The sequence below is a fragment of the Protopterus annectens genome, chromosome 3.part0 (assembly GCF_019279795.1).
Source record: "Protopterus annectens isolate FY-2018-M chromosome 3.part0, PAN1.0, whole genome shotgun sequence".
Taxonomy (NCBI): Eukaryota; Metazoa; Chordata; order Ceratodontiformes; family Protopteridae; genus Protopterus; species Protopterus annectens.
In genome coordinates this window covers 1,943,698,399-1,943,717,034 of record NC_056731.1, presented here as the reverse complement: position 1 = coordinate 1,943,717,034, position 18,636 = coordinate 1,943,698,399, and the positions used below count along the sequence as shown (strand labels likewise).

The window sequence follows — 18,636 nt, the reverse complement described above, 5'->3', positions numbered from 1 at the left end:
AGCAGCGTGGGTTGTGGTTTCCACTGGCTCGGGGGCCTAGAAGGATACCACTCCAGTCTTAAGAAGTGTGAAGTTTGCTTTTGAGAAGTTCTTCACTGTGGTCTTTTTTGCTGGGGGGGGGGGGCGGGATGTGGATCACCAATGAGATTAATTTATGGTCTGATCTCACCAATGAGGGATATACTTCTGGTGTGGAGCATTTTGTCCCCATGTTTGTGATGATCAGGTCTAGTATATTTTCTCCTCTTGTGGGAATGGTGACTAGTTGTTCCATAGCATTTGAGTTTATGAACTCCAGGAACCTTTGGGCTAGGGTGTTGGGGCTTGAGTAATGTTCCCAGTCTATGTTTGGGTAGTTGAAGTCACCCAATATGATGGTGTTTGGAGAGACATTCATACTCTCCAGTGTCTTCAGGAAGGCTGTGTGGGTTTCCTGAGTTTGAGAAGGTGGTCTGTAGCATGCCACAAACTGTAGGGCAGTTTTACCTATGGTTAATTGCACCTGGATGTTCTCCGATGCTTCGTGCATTGCCACTAACCTGGAGGTGTGGGTATCCTTTATGAATATGGATACTCCCTCCTTTCCAGATTTTGGGGCCATGATATGAGGTATTACCTGATAGTGCTGGGGTGCTCTCAGGAGCCTTGAACCAGGTTTCAGTCACAGCACAGACATCTATGTTCTCCATACTGAGGAGGGCTTCGAGGGCGTGCATCTTGAGGTTTAGACTTCTGGCATTGAGCAGTATTACCCTTAGTTTTTCTCCATTTTTGTTTTCTAGGGCGGTAGCATGTCATCCCAGGCAGACAGACATTGGATCCCCTTAGAATGACACCAGTAATTAAGCCAATTATTAAAGCTGATCATTTTGTCTCTGTATTGTGGCATCATTCTTGGTGAGGGTAGGATACTGCTCAGGGTCAGGGTCATACCGGCCTGGGCTACATAATCTGAGAGCTCCTCTATGTCTCTTTTCATGTAGTCCAGGGAGGTACATCTCAGGTCGTTCACACCAGCATGGACAATGACCGAGTCATACTTGTACTTGCTGTGGAGTGACCTGAGTGCTTATGTTATGTGGTGGATTCTAGCGCCTGACAGGCAGCTTACTATGATCTTTTCCTTGTTCAGTCTGGTGAGTGGGACGTCAGTGTGTCTGACTATGGAGTCACCTATAACAAGTGTGTCTGGCATTGTGTTTGGCCTTAAGGGCTGTGACTGTTTAGCACACTGACTTTGAGAACTATGTGTTGCATGTCTTATGTCTTGAGGTGGCAGTTGCTTGGGTGTCTGCTTTGGAGGCCTCTGTAGTTTTGGTAGATTTTTGATCAGTACCTCCGAGTATGTCTTTGTGTGTTTATGTGTTTGTTTTTCAGTTGTGATAGTTCTATGTGAAACTGGGTTTGTGGTGTGCGTGGTTTCCTTCTCCTCCTGTCTGGTCTTGCCAGTCCTGAGTTGAGAGAGCTCAGCCTCCAGTTTGACTATATAGTTGCATCTCTCACATGTATTTGTGTTTTGTGGGAAAAGGAGTGGGTTGTCTGTGTACATGAGGCAATTGTAACATTGCCTCAAGATGCCCAGATTCACCAGCTGAACAGGAGAGGACGCTAGCAACTGACCCTTCGACATGCTAGAAAAAGTGAAAAAGTTTGCTGTGTAACTGAGTCAGAAGGGACCTATAGGGAAATGGGTACTCAAGGGGATTCTAGGCTAATGTAGTACTTTGTTTAGTATATACGTACTTTACCTATATAAAAATGCTTTAGGAGCAAGTGCTGAGCTTTTGAGATAGAGATTAGACCGTTTAGATTGCAAGTAGAGAAGTTCTAAGGGAAAAATTGAAGAGCAGACTTTACGGAGCCAGAAATAGTTTAACCTTGTTTAGCCGGCACTGCCCGATGGTGCTCTATGGGCAACTCCGCGCTAAAGCGGGCTTTATAGCAGGGGGTTGAAAAGAGCTAGGAATTGACCCAAAATGGCCAATAGACTACAAGTTTCTGGCTGGAACCACTGCTCTAGGGACAAATAGGCTGCTCAGTGCTCCCCACTCCCACTGGTGAACAAAGAAGCTTCCCTTTATCCAAATAAGGATATGGAATAGCACAGGAACAAAGCCAAAGCCCAGAGATCAGCAAACTCTGAAGACTGGACTATTCTAGTTCAGTAAGGCGGGAAAACAAGATTTTTTTTTTTTTTTTTTTTTTTGCAGAAAACAGAGGAAAAACAGACAGTAAATGCTATAAATGCTTTTAAACGGCTAGCGCACTTGAGTGTGTTAGCCTACAGGTAAAATTAAGCAACAAATAACTTTTTAAAAGTGCAAAACAGTTAATCAACACAAAAACAGTTTAAATAGAATGCAGAGCTGTATAAACAGGCGAAAATGCAGTCGCTAAGCAGTAAGTAATCAAAAAGCCAGAAAAAAATACTTAAATCAGGAAAAAGTCACTCTTTTGCTCTCTGCTGCTTGAAGAACTCTGCAGGACACCACGAGGAGCTGTGCTGAGTTGAATACAAGCGAAAAAGCACTCTAAAGCGGGCTTTATTACAGGGGGGCTGAAAAGAGCTAGGAATTGACCCAAAATGGCCAATAGACTACAAGTTTCTGGCTGGAACCACTCCTCTAGGGACAAATAGGCCGCTCAGTGCTCCCCACTCCCACTGGTGAACAAAGAAGCTTCCCTTTATCCAAATAAGGATATGGAATAGCACAGGAACCAAGCCAAAGCCCAGAGATCAGCAAACTCTGAAGACTGGACTATTCTAGTTCAGTAAGGCGGGAAAACAAGATTTTGTTTTTTGTTTGTTTTTTTCTTTTTTGCAGAAAACAGAGGAAAAACAGACAGTAAATGCTTTTAAGCAGCTAGCGCACTTGAGTGTGTTAGCCTACAGGTAAAATTAAGCAACAAATAAATTTTTTAAAAGTGCAAAACAGTTAATCAGCACAAAAACAGTTTAAATAGAATGCAGAGCTGTATAAACAGGCTAAAATGTAGTCGCTAAGCAGTAAATAATCAAAAAAGCCAGAAAAAAATACTTAAATCAGTTATAGCAAATACAGTTATAACAAATGCTCTGAAATATACTGTATATTTCCAAAATGTTTGAGAAGGACAGTCAGAGCACAAGAAGGTTCAGGCGAAAGAGAAAAAGAAAAGTTTTGTTTTACTTTTTGAAAGGGAAAAAGGAGGAACAGAAGGCCTTATCAAATGTTCTCTCTGTATTAAGCAGAATGAGCTAATGACACTAGACTGGGAGGTGCGTCACAGTAGGGGCGGGCAACTGCAAAGCCACCAAGTATAAGAGCAAGACACCAACAGGGAGGGAGGGTGGGACAAAATAGCCTACAGACAGCAAGCACTACAGAGACAAATGAAAGTTTTTAAACAGATAAAGATTTGTGAAGATACTGAATAGACAAAGTGCTTTATATATATTAAATTGTAAAAACAGTAATCTGTAAAAATAATCAAAAAAAAAAATCAAGATACTTATATTTTGTAGCTCAGTTGCGGTCAACATCTTCTCCAGTCTGCACTGTGTGCAAAGTTAGGGCTTAAAAACCAGAACAACTTTTTTTTTTTTTTTTTACAAGAACGCAAAAGAACCACCCCCACTAGCCAAGAGATAATTACACAGAGGAGGTGTTTCAGTTTACACAATAGCCTACAGACAGCAAGCACTAGAGAGACAAATGAAAGTTTTTAAACAGATAAGGATTTGTGAAGATACTGAATAGACAAAGTGCTTTATATATATTAAATTGTAAAAACAGTAATCCGTAAAAATAATCAAAAAAAAATCAAGATACTTATATTTTGTAGCTCAGTTGCGGTCAACAACTTCTCCAGTCTGCACTGTGTGCAAAGTTAGGGCTTAAAAACCAGAACAACTTCTTTTTTTTTTTACAAGAACACAAAAGAACCAGCCCCCACTAGCCAAGAGATAATTACACAGAGGAGGTGTTTCAGTTTACACAATAGCCTACAGACAGCAAGCACTAGAGAGACAAATGAAAGTTTTTAAACAGATAAGGATTTGTGAAGATACTGAATAGACAAAGTGCTTCATATATATTAAATTGTAAAAACAGTAATCTGTAAAAATAATCAAAAAAAAAAAATCAAGATACTTATATTTTGTAGCTCAGTTGCGGTCAACAACTTCTCCAGTCTGCACTGTGTGCAAAGTTAGGGCTTAAAAACCAGAACAACTTCTTTTTTTTTTTTTTTTACAAGAACACAAAAGAACCAGCCCCCACTAGCCAAGAGATAATTACACAGAGGAGGTGTTTCAGTTTACACAATAGCCTACAGACAGCAAGCACTAGAGAGACAAATGAAAGTTTTTAAACAGATAAGGATTTGTGAAGATACTGAATAGACAAAGTGCTTTATATATATTAAATTGTAAAAACAGTAATCTGTAAAAATAATCAAAAAAAAAAATCAAGATATATTTTGTAGCTCAGTTGCGGTCAACAGCTTCTCCAGTCTGCACTGTGTGCAAAGTTAGGGCTTAAAAACCAGAACAACAACTTTTTTTTTTTTACAAGAACACAAAAGAACCAGCCCCCACTAGCCAAGAGATAATTACACAGAGGAGGCGTTTCAGTTTACACAATAGTCTACAGACAGCAAGCACTAGAGAGACAAATGAAAGTTTTTAAACAGATAAGGATTTGTGAAGATACTGAATAGACAAAGTGCTTTATATATATTAAATTGTAAAAACAGTAATCTGTAAAAATAATCAAAAAAAAATCAAGATACTTATATTTTGTAGCTCAGTTGCGGTCAACAACTTCTCCAGTATGCACTGTGTGCAAAGTTAGGGCTTAAAAACCAGAACAACAACTTTTTTTTTTTTTTTTTTTTTTTTTTACACAAGAACACAAAAGAACCAGCCCCCAACTAGCCAAGAGATAATTACAGTACAGCAAACAGCAAGTATGGACTCGGAGACAGGGCGCCGAGGGGAGAACAAACTTTACAGATGGGACATCTTTAATAGATGAATTAATAAAAATTTCACCCTTTACAAAGCCGGCCTGTACGGCGCCCTAGGCGGTCACCTAGTTTGCCTAAGCCTAAGGCCAGCCATGCTTGCCTGAGACAAATTCAGAAAGATCAATAATGTCTCTTCATATAGCCCAGGGATTTACATCTCAGGTCATTGGACTATGACCAAATCTGGTACCTTTGCTGCAGTGACTTGAGTGTGTGCATAAATGCTGTTATGTTATTTTTGTTACTTCAAATGTGTAAAGTAAGTTGCCAAACTTTATATGGTGCTCTTCTCTCCAAACCTCCACTGAAACAGAATTGATTTTGTACCCAGTTGGACAATCCCGATAAACAAAGGCAATAAATAAATGAAACTATAATTATGCACGTCAGTCACCAGGGGAAAGACTTTAGTTAAAAGGAAAGATAAACCCTGATGACTGCCTGTTGTGTTCTGCTCTCCTCCCACAAGGGAAGTAATGGGTTGAAACTGACTGGCTGTAGGAGGGATGACGGTGGTAGGTAGCAAGGGGTAAACACTTAAGCCTCTCAACAGAGTGTACTTGGAGGCAGCATTACTGCATAGAAGTTCAACCCAATGTTTAGGGAAACAGAAGATTTGCAGTAATATTTGGCATTACACAGTTACTCCTCCTTATTTTCAGCAAGGGAAGTGAGAGATCTCCCATTCCTAATGTCTGCTACAATTTAATAAGGCACTAGTAAGATTGCCTCCTTGGTGTACTTTCTGTTCCACTCGCTTCAAGCTCTTCACTGAATAATGCTGAAAAGTCAAACACAAGGTGTTCAGCTAGGCCATCACAGTGCTGAATCAAAAATGCACTACAGATATCACCTAGTTAGTCTTTAGCAAGCAACAATACTGGATCTGGTCCTCACTAATAAGGGAGAGTGCTGCACACCCCCCTACTATAATGCCTTTCCTGGGAAGGTCAGACTACAAAATGGTCTCATTTCAAGTAAAAATAAAACCTGAACCACCAACTAAATCTGGAATACTCAGGAACTATTCTTGCTATTAAGTGAGAACTTGGTAAAATTTCAAGACCCCATAAACCCTGAGAATACTGCTGCCTATGTAGAACTGTCCAGAGAAACGTTGTACAAACAAGTTAATAGCTGCATAGAGACAGCTGTACCCACCAAGAAGAAGTATAGAACTAACTCAAATAACAAGCCTCCCTGGTGGAATCACAAAATCAATAGGCTGTATAACAAGAGGAAGAAAATCATGGCAAAAATTAAGAGGTGCAGCACCCAGCAGGATACAAGCACACTCAAACTAAACAAACAACTCGGAGGACAAATAAATTTTACCAAAGCCAACTTTAAGGCAAGTTTGGCTTCCCAGGCCAAGGACAAACACAAAGCATTCTTTAGCTATGTCCACAACCTCAAAGGCAATACACAATTGTGTGCGCAGCTCATTGTAAATTGAGTCACCTATAGTGAGCCAGAAGACATATAAAACCTCCTGGCTGATAAATTCAGCTCCAACTTTACCTCTCTCTCCCCATCAACCTTTCCTCAGGAAATATCAAATACAACCCTCCCCCACACACACTCTCACTAGGGAAAAGGGCCTTAATGCTAACTGGAAGACCAAGAACACTGCATCAATGGGCCTAGACAATATCCTTCTAAATAGCATGAAACATGACCCAGCATGGTCTCTAGAATTACTATTTAACTATAGCCTCCAAACAGGTTTTGTGCCTCATGAATATGGAGAAATGCAACAGTCATCCCTCTGCAGAAAAGTGGGCCATTTACAGACCCTGGAAACTACCGACCCATAAGTCTTACTAGTCTTATATGTAAAGCCATGGAAAGAATCATCATGGAGATGATCAGCAGAGATGTACTGAAATTCCAGACACTGGTCCAACCCAGTTTGGTTTCGTTAAGGGCAGATCATGCCTACGCAAGCTGGTGGACGACTTTGAGAAGGCCACCAAAGCAATGGATGAGGACAAAATTGTTCACACTGCCTACCACCTTGTCCTGGCCAAAGCATTTGACAATACCCCACTCGGGCATTGTTGACAAACTCAAGAGGTTAGGTACAAACCCATATGTCACCCGATGGATAGCCAACTGGCTCACAGTCAGGACCCAGAAGATAGAATTGGGGAGTCCACCTCTACAAAGAAGCCAGTCACAAGTGGAGTCCCTCAGGAATCAGTCCTTTTTGGCATTTACTTCTCAGAAGTTAAGGCATATCTCTGGCTGACTAAATTTGCAAAGGATTGCAAATTAGGAGCGGTCACTGAATTTCACACCGACACAAATGTTCTCCAGGAGGGGCCGACACAAAAAAACAACTGGTGTCAGAGCCATAGATAAACTAAAATCCAAGAAATGCCTAACAGTATCCATTGGGAAGTAATCCATCCCTGGTAACTATCATATTGACAGCACACCCCTTAGAGCTGACCCAGTAGTCAGGGACATGGGGACACACACAGACAGTAATCCAGCGTTTGACCATCATCTGTCTACAGTGGTGAGGAAATCATTCTATGTTGTGCAACTTATAAACAAACGTATGGCATCTAAGTCCAAGGACGTCATTGTTGCACTGTATTCAGCATTCATCAGACCTGTCATTGAGTACAATACCCCCTTTGGTATGTCCCTAACCAGGCATATCCAACAATTGGAATGTCCGCAGATCTTCCTCTTTAAAACAATACAAGGAGTAAGTAAAATGTCCTATGCAGACCACCTCAAGGCCTATCCCCGTATTCTGTCTCCTACAGGCTTTTGAGGGGAGAGCTATACCTGGCATACAAGCCATTGTCAGACCCGACTCTGATTGGCCTCCTGCATAGCCACAAAACAAACAGCACCAGAATTACCAATTCTAAAGACTTAAACCTTGCCTGTGATATAAACAGGTCCTGCTGGAGAGAGAGGTATGTATCCATGTGAGGCAGAGTTCCTCCCTAACCCAATTCATGAGCAACTTGGACAATTGGACAGGAGACTAAATTCATTCCTGGTTTGGCACCAATGTCTCTACTGGACACCGATAACTTGTAAATGGTTCATCTCTCAAACCCCTGCTTACACTTATCAAGGACACTAGAACTTGTCAAAGATTTGGGATGCAGGGCTAGGCTTAAAAACGCCCTTGTGGTCATTAGCCTAGAAAACATCTATGAACCTATAAGAAAGGCTTGGAATGGATTCTGGGCTAATTGCACTGGTCAGTCACTGGCTAAACACCACACAATGGCCCATAGCAAATGGTGTCCACCAAGATGAACAGGTAGTGATGAGGGGAGAAGTAAAGGAACTGGCAAAGGAAAATGTTGTGTGTATTTGTCAGAGATAGACTCAGAAGATTTGAAAGGAAATGTTACATATCTAATAATATAAAAATGTGCAACATGTTGAATACAAAAGATGGCGCAGAAACCATGAAAAAAATAAACAAGATTTGAATTGTCTAAATACAAGATGGCTTAAGGATGGGACAAAGTATTGCAAAATATTACATCTCAGAGGCAAAATCTGTATACAGCTGTACAAAAGGGCTCTGTGGTAAAGTCATAACAGATCAATGAACAGCAGCAAGAATAAAGTAAAGCAGCAAAAAGCTCTCAAAAATACAGTGATGGACAGAAAGATTCTTCACTGGTAGAAAAACAATTCTCTCTGTACTAGCAGTTGATTAAAGCTCTTCGAACGTTCTGTTAGTAGCACTTGAGATCTTGTTATTATAAACTTACAAGGATAAAGGCAGTCATATAGGAGGGCAGCCAGAATGACACAATGTCATATAAATAAGACTAGAAAAGTTCATAAATTTTTTCTATTGTCCTGCAAGTTGAGTGCAGACCAGCTGATAGCATTCTAACCACCTAAATACAAACAGTCAAAATAATTTGTTTAGCACAGATCAAATGATATATATATATATATATATATATATATATATAATTTTATATATGTACACACCCAAATATATATATATATATATATATATATATATATATATATATATATATACACACACACACACACACACACACATACATACATAGCACACACACACATGTATGTACACACATACATGACACACATGCATAATAATTAGGGGGGGGGTCAACCCTTCTACTAAGGAAGGTATGTAGGGAGTTTCCTCTGCAATCTTTTTTTTGTTTTCATGTTTTTACATTTATGCATTTCAAGCCTGTAATATAAACAAGATTGTTTCATTCCTTAATGCCTCGATCAAACAAAGAAAACCTCTAACAGAATATTTCTCCTTTCCAAATTGCTGCAGGACTTTGAAATCAGTACATGCAAATTTGAAGTGCCTGGCAGGGTGCCCAGTCTTACAGAAATGCTTATTTGAAATTTGTGCTTGGGTTGTAGGTGAAATGCATTCTTGATTATCTGTGACAGAGCAATTTTTTATCATTATTATTATTATCATGAGTAATCATGCATTGATCATTCATAGGGAAGGCAGTAGGACAGGTCTAAGAGCTCACATCAGTCGTGACCCAAAGACCAGATGGCACATTAAATTTCAAAAAAGTAATACAAAGTGGAAGCAATAAAAAAAAAAAAAAAAAAAAGCTAATTCAGTGCGTGCTGAGAATTAGTGGCTATGGTTATACAGAATAAAGTCACTCATTTAACTGGGATGCATACAGGGCAGTATAGAATATCGAGTACACACACACAAGGATGGATGACCATCCTGAGTGAAGTAATATTTTAAACGCACAGAAGTTAACAAGGGGTGATTGGAAGATTACATCCTTCTACCTTTACAGAACAATCATAGAAGGAGCTTCTTCATCAGGGATAAATAGAAGACACAATCCAATATATCATTCACACAGCAGGAGTTAAGATGCATTTAAAGTGCTATAAGCCAATAATGTTGAGATTTACCACAAGCTAAAATAAAAGCTTATATCTAAACAAGTAATAGAAAGAAAGAAGTGACTTGAAAACCAAGTTTCTCCTTATGCTGTGTGGTCGACAAAACTTGTATGGTTTGAGTCGCAGTTGCTACTTCTGAAAGCAAAACAGCAACCAACTGTGTACCACAAGACTCAGTATTGGGCCTTTCCTATTTGGCTCTATTTCTCAGCCGTTAAGGCCAGTATCCCTGGCCTATGCTTAACCAAGTTTGCAGAATGTAAATTGGGTAGGGTTATTCATCCTTCCGTAGACTTGCAATTGCTCAAACACGAGTAAGACCATGTTAACAACTGGTCTCAAATTAAATGTAAGTGTAGTATACTTCATTCTGGCAAACAAAACACTTCTATCATTATAGAGCTGACACACCCTTCCAATCAGACACGGTCATAAGGAATCTAGGCACGCTTGTTGATAATTCCTTTGCATTTGACCATTACGTCCATTACAGTATTTTGGAAAGCCTTCTACTGATTCATCTAATTTCCAAAGCTATCTCCATTAGATACAAAGGCGGCTAAATTCTTCTTTACTCGTATCTCCTTGGACCCATCACTAAATATAATGCACCTCTGGCATGTATTTGTCTAAGCATATCCCTCAATTTGAGAGACCTCAGAGATTCATAACTAAAAAGATCAATGGCCTCAAAAATCTCCTGCAACAGGACAGACTGGTAGTCTTCTCTGGACTCTGTCGCTACTAGACTTTTTGGAGATTTGGGTCTAGTCCTTTAAGCCATGGAGCCATGAATGAGCCAGTCCTTTTTCCCTTACAGAATAAACAGTGCCTCAAACTCAGATGAAGGAACCAAATCTTCAGCAGCAGATAAAACAAGATAGCGTGACCAATTTATATCAAAACATATTCCTCAATTCTAGGACAAACAACTTGCACGTCAAAAAAAGTCGCATCCTTGCCACCTTCAGGGGCAATTTGGACAACTGGAAGGGCATCCTCAAATTCTCCCAGCATTCCATCTTGTCTTGCCCTACTTAAGACTACAGGGAACTTAAGAAGTGGTGGTTTTGGCCAAGTTCATGATGGCCTTCAGACTAGAACAAAGGAATACAAAGTTATGAACAGAGTAGCTTAGCGGGATGAATATGTACAATAGTTTACAGATACTTAATTGGAACAGCCTTCCTCAAAAGGTAGTAGAGTCAAAATAAAGGAATCCAAAAAGACGTGCAACAGACAAAGCACTTTTATGAAAGTGCGTGAAAAACTAAATGAGTAAGCAGAATATATGTGAGAGAAATGGTCAGACTAGGTCAGCCAAGCAGTCATTATATGCCATCAAATTTGTTTTTTCTGTGCACTGAGAATCCTACAGTATGCTATCGCCAATAAAGGCATTCTGCCTAAAGGATGGGAAAAAAAGAATTTTCAAAAGTCACTCCATTGGCACTGACTCCAGCCCAGCCGGACAGGACTTGATTAGTGGATCAAGTAACTGACAGAGCAGCAGGGAGGGATGGAAGTGTCCATTCTAGGTGGGAGGGTGCTCCCTACAAGACGTTATCTACAGAGGGGAGTCGCCCTTGGACATACTAGATGAGTGAGGGGGAAAGAGAAGTGGGTAGGGGATATAAAAGAACTGCTCCCCACCGACAGAAGCAGAGGCAGTAGATTCCCCCAGGTCATCCTTATGATTCACGACTGGCCCCAACTCTTCCACATTAAGTCAGAGTACATTAGCTCGTAGATCAGGCATGGTTGTGGGGTACTGGGGTCCAGGCAGATAAGAATGATTTGCAAGTGAGGGGATAAAAAAAAAAATGAATAGATTCATAGGTTCGTAGGTGTGTACTAGCCTAACGACTACAAAGGGCCTCAAGTCTAGTCATGCATCCCAAATCTCTGACAAGTCTGGTACCTTTGATAAGTGTAATCGGGGGCTTGGGAGGTGAAACATTTACATGCAGGGGCCTACTAGATCAACCATTTACAGACTGCCCGTGTCCATTGAATACATAGGTGGTCAAACCAGGGATGACTTTCCTGTTCCCCATCCAAATGTCCAAGTTACACTTGAACTGGGCTGAGAAGGAACTTTGCTTCACACAGATGGGGAGCCTGTTCCAGAGAAGGAATAGTCTCCAGGATACATACCTGTTGCTCCAGGATGTCCTATTTATATCAGAGGCAAGGTCCAAGTCTTTAGAATGGGTAATTCTGATGCCATTTGTTTTGCAGATATGCACGAGGTCCAAAAGAGTGGAGTGTGACAATGCCTTGTATGACAGGCATAAATCTCCCCTTAACAGTCTTTAGAAGACAGAATACAGGGATAAGGCGGTCTGCATAGAACATGTTTACTTACACCCTGTAGTCTTTTAGTGAGGAATCTGTGGGCATTCTAATTGTTGGACATGTCTGGTTATGTACTTACCAAATGGGGGATTGTTCCCAATGGCAAGTGTGATGAATGCTGAATACAGTGCAGCAATGACTCCTTTGGACCTAGATTCCATACCTTTGTTTATAAGTTGTACAACATAAAATGCTTTCCTCACTACTGTATACATGTGATGCTCAAAGGCTAGATTACTGTCTACTTATGTCCCCAAGTCCCTGACTACTAGGATAGCTCTCAGGGATGTGCTGTCAATATGATAGCTTCCAGGAGTGGATGACTTCCCAAGGGATACTATTATGCACTTCTTGGCATTTAGTTTTAGTCCATGGCTTTGGCACCAGTTGCTTGTCTGTGTTAGCCCGCGATTCAATGGCACCTTCTAATATGCAGTCATATACAAATTTAGCCAGCCAGAGGCCAATGACTTCAGAGAAGTGAATATATTACTATTTATTTTATATTTGATTACTGGGTTGGTCTGACTGGACAATCGGGTGCCTGTTTTCAGCAGAGACCCGAGGAAAAAAGCTCCACATACATGACAATCATAAAAAATACACAAGTTCACATATATGACAAAAATACAAAAGTCAGAGATGTGTACAAATTAATAGAGCAAACAATAATATATCATAGCATAGCATGATGATAAGTTAAAATAAGTGTACAATATAGAGTGTACAGTAGCAAAACAGAAAATATAATGTACTTGAGTAAGAAAGTGCAGTAATATATACAGTTATATACATACATTTAAAAATACAATTTGTTATGGTAGTTTTTTTTTCCCCCCTACATGTTTGACCTTTGAGTAGTGGCAGAGGAAGGCTTATCTGAATGGTGGTAGTAGGGCTAGCCATGCCAGAAAGTAGCAGTCCCAAGACAGATCCCTGTGGGCCTCTGCTTGTGACTTGCATCTTTATAGAGCTGGGCTCCCCAATTCTAACTTTCTGGGTCCTGTCTGTGAGTCAGCTACATATCCACCGGGTGACATGACGACTTGTATCTAACCTCTTATGTTTTGTCAATAATGCCAGAGTTGAGGATAGTGTCAAATGCCTTGGCCAGGTCAGCTTAACCCTCATCCACTGCATCCACCAGGTTCAGTAGGCATGACCTGCCCTTGGTGAAACTAAATTGGGTTGGTCCAGCATCTGGAGGTTTACTATGTCATTATTAATTACTTCCGCAATAATTCTTTCCATGGCTTTGCAATAGGAGACTAGTGAAACTTATGAGTCTGTAGTTTCCAGAGTCTATAGATGGCCCACCTTTGTGCAGAGGGATGACTGTTGCTGTTCTCCATTCGTGAGACATGAAGCCTGTTTGGAGGCCACAGTTAAATAGCAATTCCAGAGGGCCTGACAGATCATGTTTCATGCTATTTAGAAGGAATTCTGGAATACTGTCTGGGTGCACTGATGTAATGTTCTTGGTTTTAGAGAGAGCATTAAGGACCTGTTCCCTAATGATAGCAGCGGGAGTTGCATTTGAAGGTACTTCCTGAGGGAAGGCTGATGGGGAGAGGGGGAAAAATTGCAGCTGAATTTGTCATCCAGTAGGTTTGCTATATCTTCTGGTTCAGTATAGGTGGCTCCATTTACAATAAGCTTTGCAGACAATTGCGTATTGCTTTGGAGGTTGCAGACATAGCTAAATAATGCCTTGTGGTTGTCTTAGCCTGGGAGGCCAAATTTACCTCAAATTTGGATTTGGCAGACTTTCTTTGTGATCTGAGCTGTTTGTTTAATTTGATGAGAGTGCTTTTATCTTGCTGGGTGCTCCACCTCCTATTTTTTCCCATGACCTTCTTCCTTCTGTTATACAGCCTACTGATGTTGTAATTCCACCAGGGTAGCTTGTTTTTTGAGTTAGTTCTGTACGTTTTCCTTGTGGATACAGTTACCTCTATGTGGTTATTAACATGCTTGTATAGGGTTTTTGGGAAAAGTTCAATATAGACAGTGTTTTCAGGGTTTATAGGGGAGCTTGACATTTTGCCAGGTTATCACTTAGTAGGAAATTAGGCTTAGGATAATTCCTGAATATTCCAGGATTAGCTGGGGGTTACAGGTTTTATTTTTTTACTTCAAAGGAGATCACTTTGTGGTCTGACATCACACTAGGCATGTGTAGCCCTCTCCTATATTAGGGAGGACCAAATCCAGTATGGTTGCACCCCCTTTTTGGTGCACTGACAACCTGGTTCAGGGAATTCGTGTTTACAATATCCAAGAATCTCTGTGCCTGTACTTCCAGTGTCATATATGATTCTCAATTAATAGTGGGGTTATTAAAGTCATCCATAAATATGGTATTGGGTTGGTTGGTGAGCGTTTCCAATAAGTTTAAATACATGGTATGGGTTTCCTGGCTCATACAGAGGGACCTGTAGCTTGCAAGGAAGTGGTATATAATTTTTGCTATGGTGATTTGAATGAGGAGACGCTCAAGTGCATTGCCCTGTTTGACCAGCCTTGAGGTATGTTTATTTTTGATGTAAATCTCGACACCTCCATCTTTAGTCTCCGACTGTGTATTAGGCATTATATACTTGCACTGTTGGTATGCTCTCCACAGCTTTAAATAATGTCTCATTAACCTCACAGACGTCTGCATTCTGTAGAGTGACTAGCACTGAGCAGTGACACCATTAGATCTTCTTGGTTTTGATTTGTTATGTCAGAAGTACTTTCCATTTGGCATTGCCTAAAATTGGCACTATGAGGGAAGACAATGTATTCAAAAGCCTAGAGGGGAGGATGCAGACCACTCCTAGCAAAGCAGCATGGTCTGTTGACCACCTTCTTCCATGCCAAAAAATACTGCACCCCCTTAGAATGACACCAGTAATTAAGCCAATTATTGAAGTCAGCCATCTTTCGTTCGTATTGTGGCATCATCCTTGCAGAAAGTAAAATGCTGCTCAGTGCTAGGCTCATACCAGCCTGGAAAACACATTCAAGGAGCTCTATGAAGTCTCTCTTCATATAGTTTAGGGAGGTACCTCAAGGGTCATTTATAACCACAATGACTATGACCGAGTCATACTGGTACTTGTGGTCCAATGACCTGAGTGCTTGTGTAATGTGGTGGATCTGGGTCCCTGATAAGCAAATGACCATGACTTTTGACTTACTTAGTCTAGTGAGAGGGACATCAGTGTGTCTTCACAATTGAGTCCCACTGATTGAATGCTGGATCCTGCAGTGGCTTGCCTTATGGGCTTAGAAGTAGAGGCTCCATGAGATGTGACTATATGCGTTGTGTTTTGAAAGAGAGTGTATTTGGGGTTGCTGAGGGTATTTGTTACGAGTACTGCATCTAGGAAGTCTTTGGGGGTTAGCAAGATTACATTTAAGCACCTCAGCATACATGGGTCTGTGCATCTGTTTTGAATTGTGTGCGATGGGTGCAGTATGTGTACTACTAACAACCTTAGTGACGTTAGGAATGTTTTTAAAGGAGAGCTTTGCATCCAGTGACAGTGTACGTACATTTCTCACATACCATCAGTTTGAGAATTAACTGGTTGTCAGTAAACGTGAGGTAATTTCTACATTGCTTGAGGATGCCCATATCCACCAAGCTAGTAAGGGAGATGGTGGGAAAAGTTCATACCCATGGCAATAGACCCTTTGTTATTGCTAACGCATTTGGAGTGAGACTATAAAGTAATGTCAGGAGTATCCAGTTTGGAACTCTGGTTCTTTGGAATACAGTGGAATGCCAATAAATGTAAGAAGTTGAAGAGGAGTTATTTCACAAAATTGATAACTTTGTGCTTACTCACAATAGCCAGTGAAAAAGGAGAGGGAATGAGACGTGTGGTCAAATTAACATAAGGGGCAGGGCAGGCACCTAGAAAGACAGCGGAGCAGCAGGATGGAAGAGCAGGGAAAAAAAAACTTAATTTCTGTGCGACTCACAAGAGAAACAACCGTGGTCTCTTTCCTAGTTTAAATATGCAACGAAAAGCAAAATAAAGTAAAACACAAGTGTAAAAATGATTCACAATAAGCAAAACAGAAGGCAGCAATAAAGCAACACAAAATACAAGAAAGCAAAAACATACTAACCTTTCCCCTCACAGTAAGTTGCAGCAGAGTCTGGGTGAGCTTTTTTCTGTTCAGCATCTGGAACAAATATGCCTTTCTGAAGCTATAGAAATGACATCAGTTATGTGTGACCCCCACACAAAAAGCTGTGTTAGGAACTTAAAGAAAAACTCTCTTTCATTGCTGGGATGCCTGTAAGGGCACAAGCAACCCATGCATGCCTGAATGACAACACCTCTATCTTGTGCTGCAAATACCAATACAAGGAAAATAATGGGACTAGCCCACTTAACGGAGGCTTAACAGTCAAAAGGCATATGGACAAAAAGCTTAAACAAAAAAATAAAGTATGACGGTTTTCCAACCACACTATCTAACCAACACAGAACACCAATAACTGTTAAGCAAGGCAGTTAATGGTTATCACCTATAATTTCTTGGTTGCAAAAATTATTAAAAAGTCTACAAGAATGTCACTGCAGGTAATTAGCAGAGAGGATTAAAAATTAACAGAGAAGCAAAGAACAACATTAAGTAAAATAAATATACTTTTTTATGAAATGTGCTAAATTAGGTTGGACATACCATTGGTGATGATGATGATGTTGCAATCTGAATGACTTTAGAGAGTACATTTTTTGGATGAGGGAAATGCAACAGAGCTTTGGTGGCACTGGAGTCATCAGCCTTATCAAGGTGGAGAAAACTGTTGAAGAACAGACAAAAGCTGTTTTTGCAGTTTTGACCAAGTTAAAGCATTGCAGGTACAAAAAAGCCTATAAAATGACTGAACTTTACACAGACAAATTTGGTTAAATTAGAACTCAAGAAGTAAATTTAAGTATTGGAAACAGTAAGAAGCAACACAACAGTGACTGACCGGAAGCATTTCACAAAATAAGACTTAGGAGACTCGTACCCGTTCAGTTCTAATTATGTGTTTTTATCTGCTCTTGCCAAACACTGGTGAATGGTATGCATTTCCTTCTACTCAAGAGTCACTATCAAGGTTTGTGGTGGCTGATATGACACAACCAAATCAAAAGAAAACCCACCAAAATCACTGGTGACTAATTATGGAAACCTGCCAAGAAAATTTAATCTCAGTCCACATTTGGAATGTACTCATATGACCACCAAGAAAAGCCTGTCCATACATATATGACTTGGTGAGTTCACTTGTAGCCAGCTTACAATTTGCTAATTATAAATAAACATCAATGAGACATACACAAGACTACATTCTACCAGCTTCAAAAACATTTATTTCCATACTGGGCAATGCATACAGTACATCAGACTGCACCTTGTATGCTTGGGAATTCTGATGGAGGCTAAAGGCACCAAAGATATATATGCACAAGTACTACATCTGCCTTTTTAAAGATCTAACAGCAGTTTTCTTGATGTAAAAAAGTAAACACATGTTATAAACAGAACTGCAGAAAACTTCAATACAATTCAATGTCAATTAAAAGTTTCAGTCTTTTGCACTGATTTAGCAGGCCCAAGTCTTCCTAATCTCAAACTCTTGGATAAATCAATAATCTATATTTCTGATGTCGATACATTAAGATTTTTTTCAGACAACATGTTATACAGTCTCTCAAGATGTTCTCAACCTCAATGGACTTAACCTTTATTTCAAACTCTGGTGGAAATGCCTCCTTTGGTACCTTATTGGATCTCTCACTGGACAATAACTTATTTCAAGCAAGGAGACATCATGCAAGGAATCTCCATATTACTCACAATCACTCTGAGGGACATTTGTTTTGAATAAATCTCTCCACTTTCTTCTCTGCAACTTTTTATTTTCAGTACCAACAAATTATAGTTGTGCAATCTTACCATAACAGTAGATGCTCTACTTCTCACTGGTGCAGTATTATTTACTGGTGGGATATCTTGCATAGGATAGCAAATGTCCACACAGCATACCAAAGCCTAATCTATTTCCAGAAGCTGTACACCACACCTATGTCCAAGGCGTAAGGTACATAAGGAAAGAACAAGTGCTTAATCCTCAGAACTGAATTGCGCTAGACAAACCAGAGAAAACAAAGAGGAAAATGTTGACCATGTGCATTCAAGAAGGGAAAAAAGAAAGGAGACCCCCTTGGCCAGAAGGAATGCAACACATAAAGATAAAAGGGGAAGGAGGGAGGGAAAGAATATTGCAACAATGGGATAGGATATCTACTGTTACTGTAAGATCTTGTACAACTGTACTATGTTCTA

General features: G+C 40.2%; 1 protein-coding gene across 1 annotated transcript in view; it reads right to left on the bottom strand.

Annotated features, from left to right (window-relative positions):
* DHX30 (DExH-box helicase 30) overlaps nucleotides 1–18,636 on the bottom strand; it is a 1,694,732-nt gene that overhangs the window by 1,573,987 nt on the left and 102,109 nt on the right. The window contains exon 5 of the mRNA XM_044066068.1: nucleotides 16,981–17,101. Within this exon, the coding sequence (XP_043922003.1) occupies nucleotides 16,981–17,101 (121 nt within the window). The remainder of the gene's footprint in view (nucleotides 1–16,980; nucleotides 17,102–18,636) is intronic.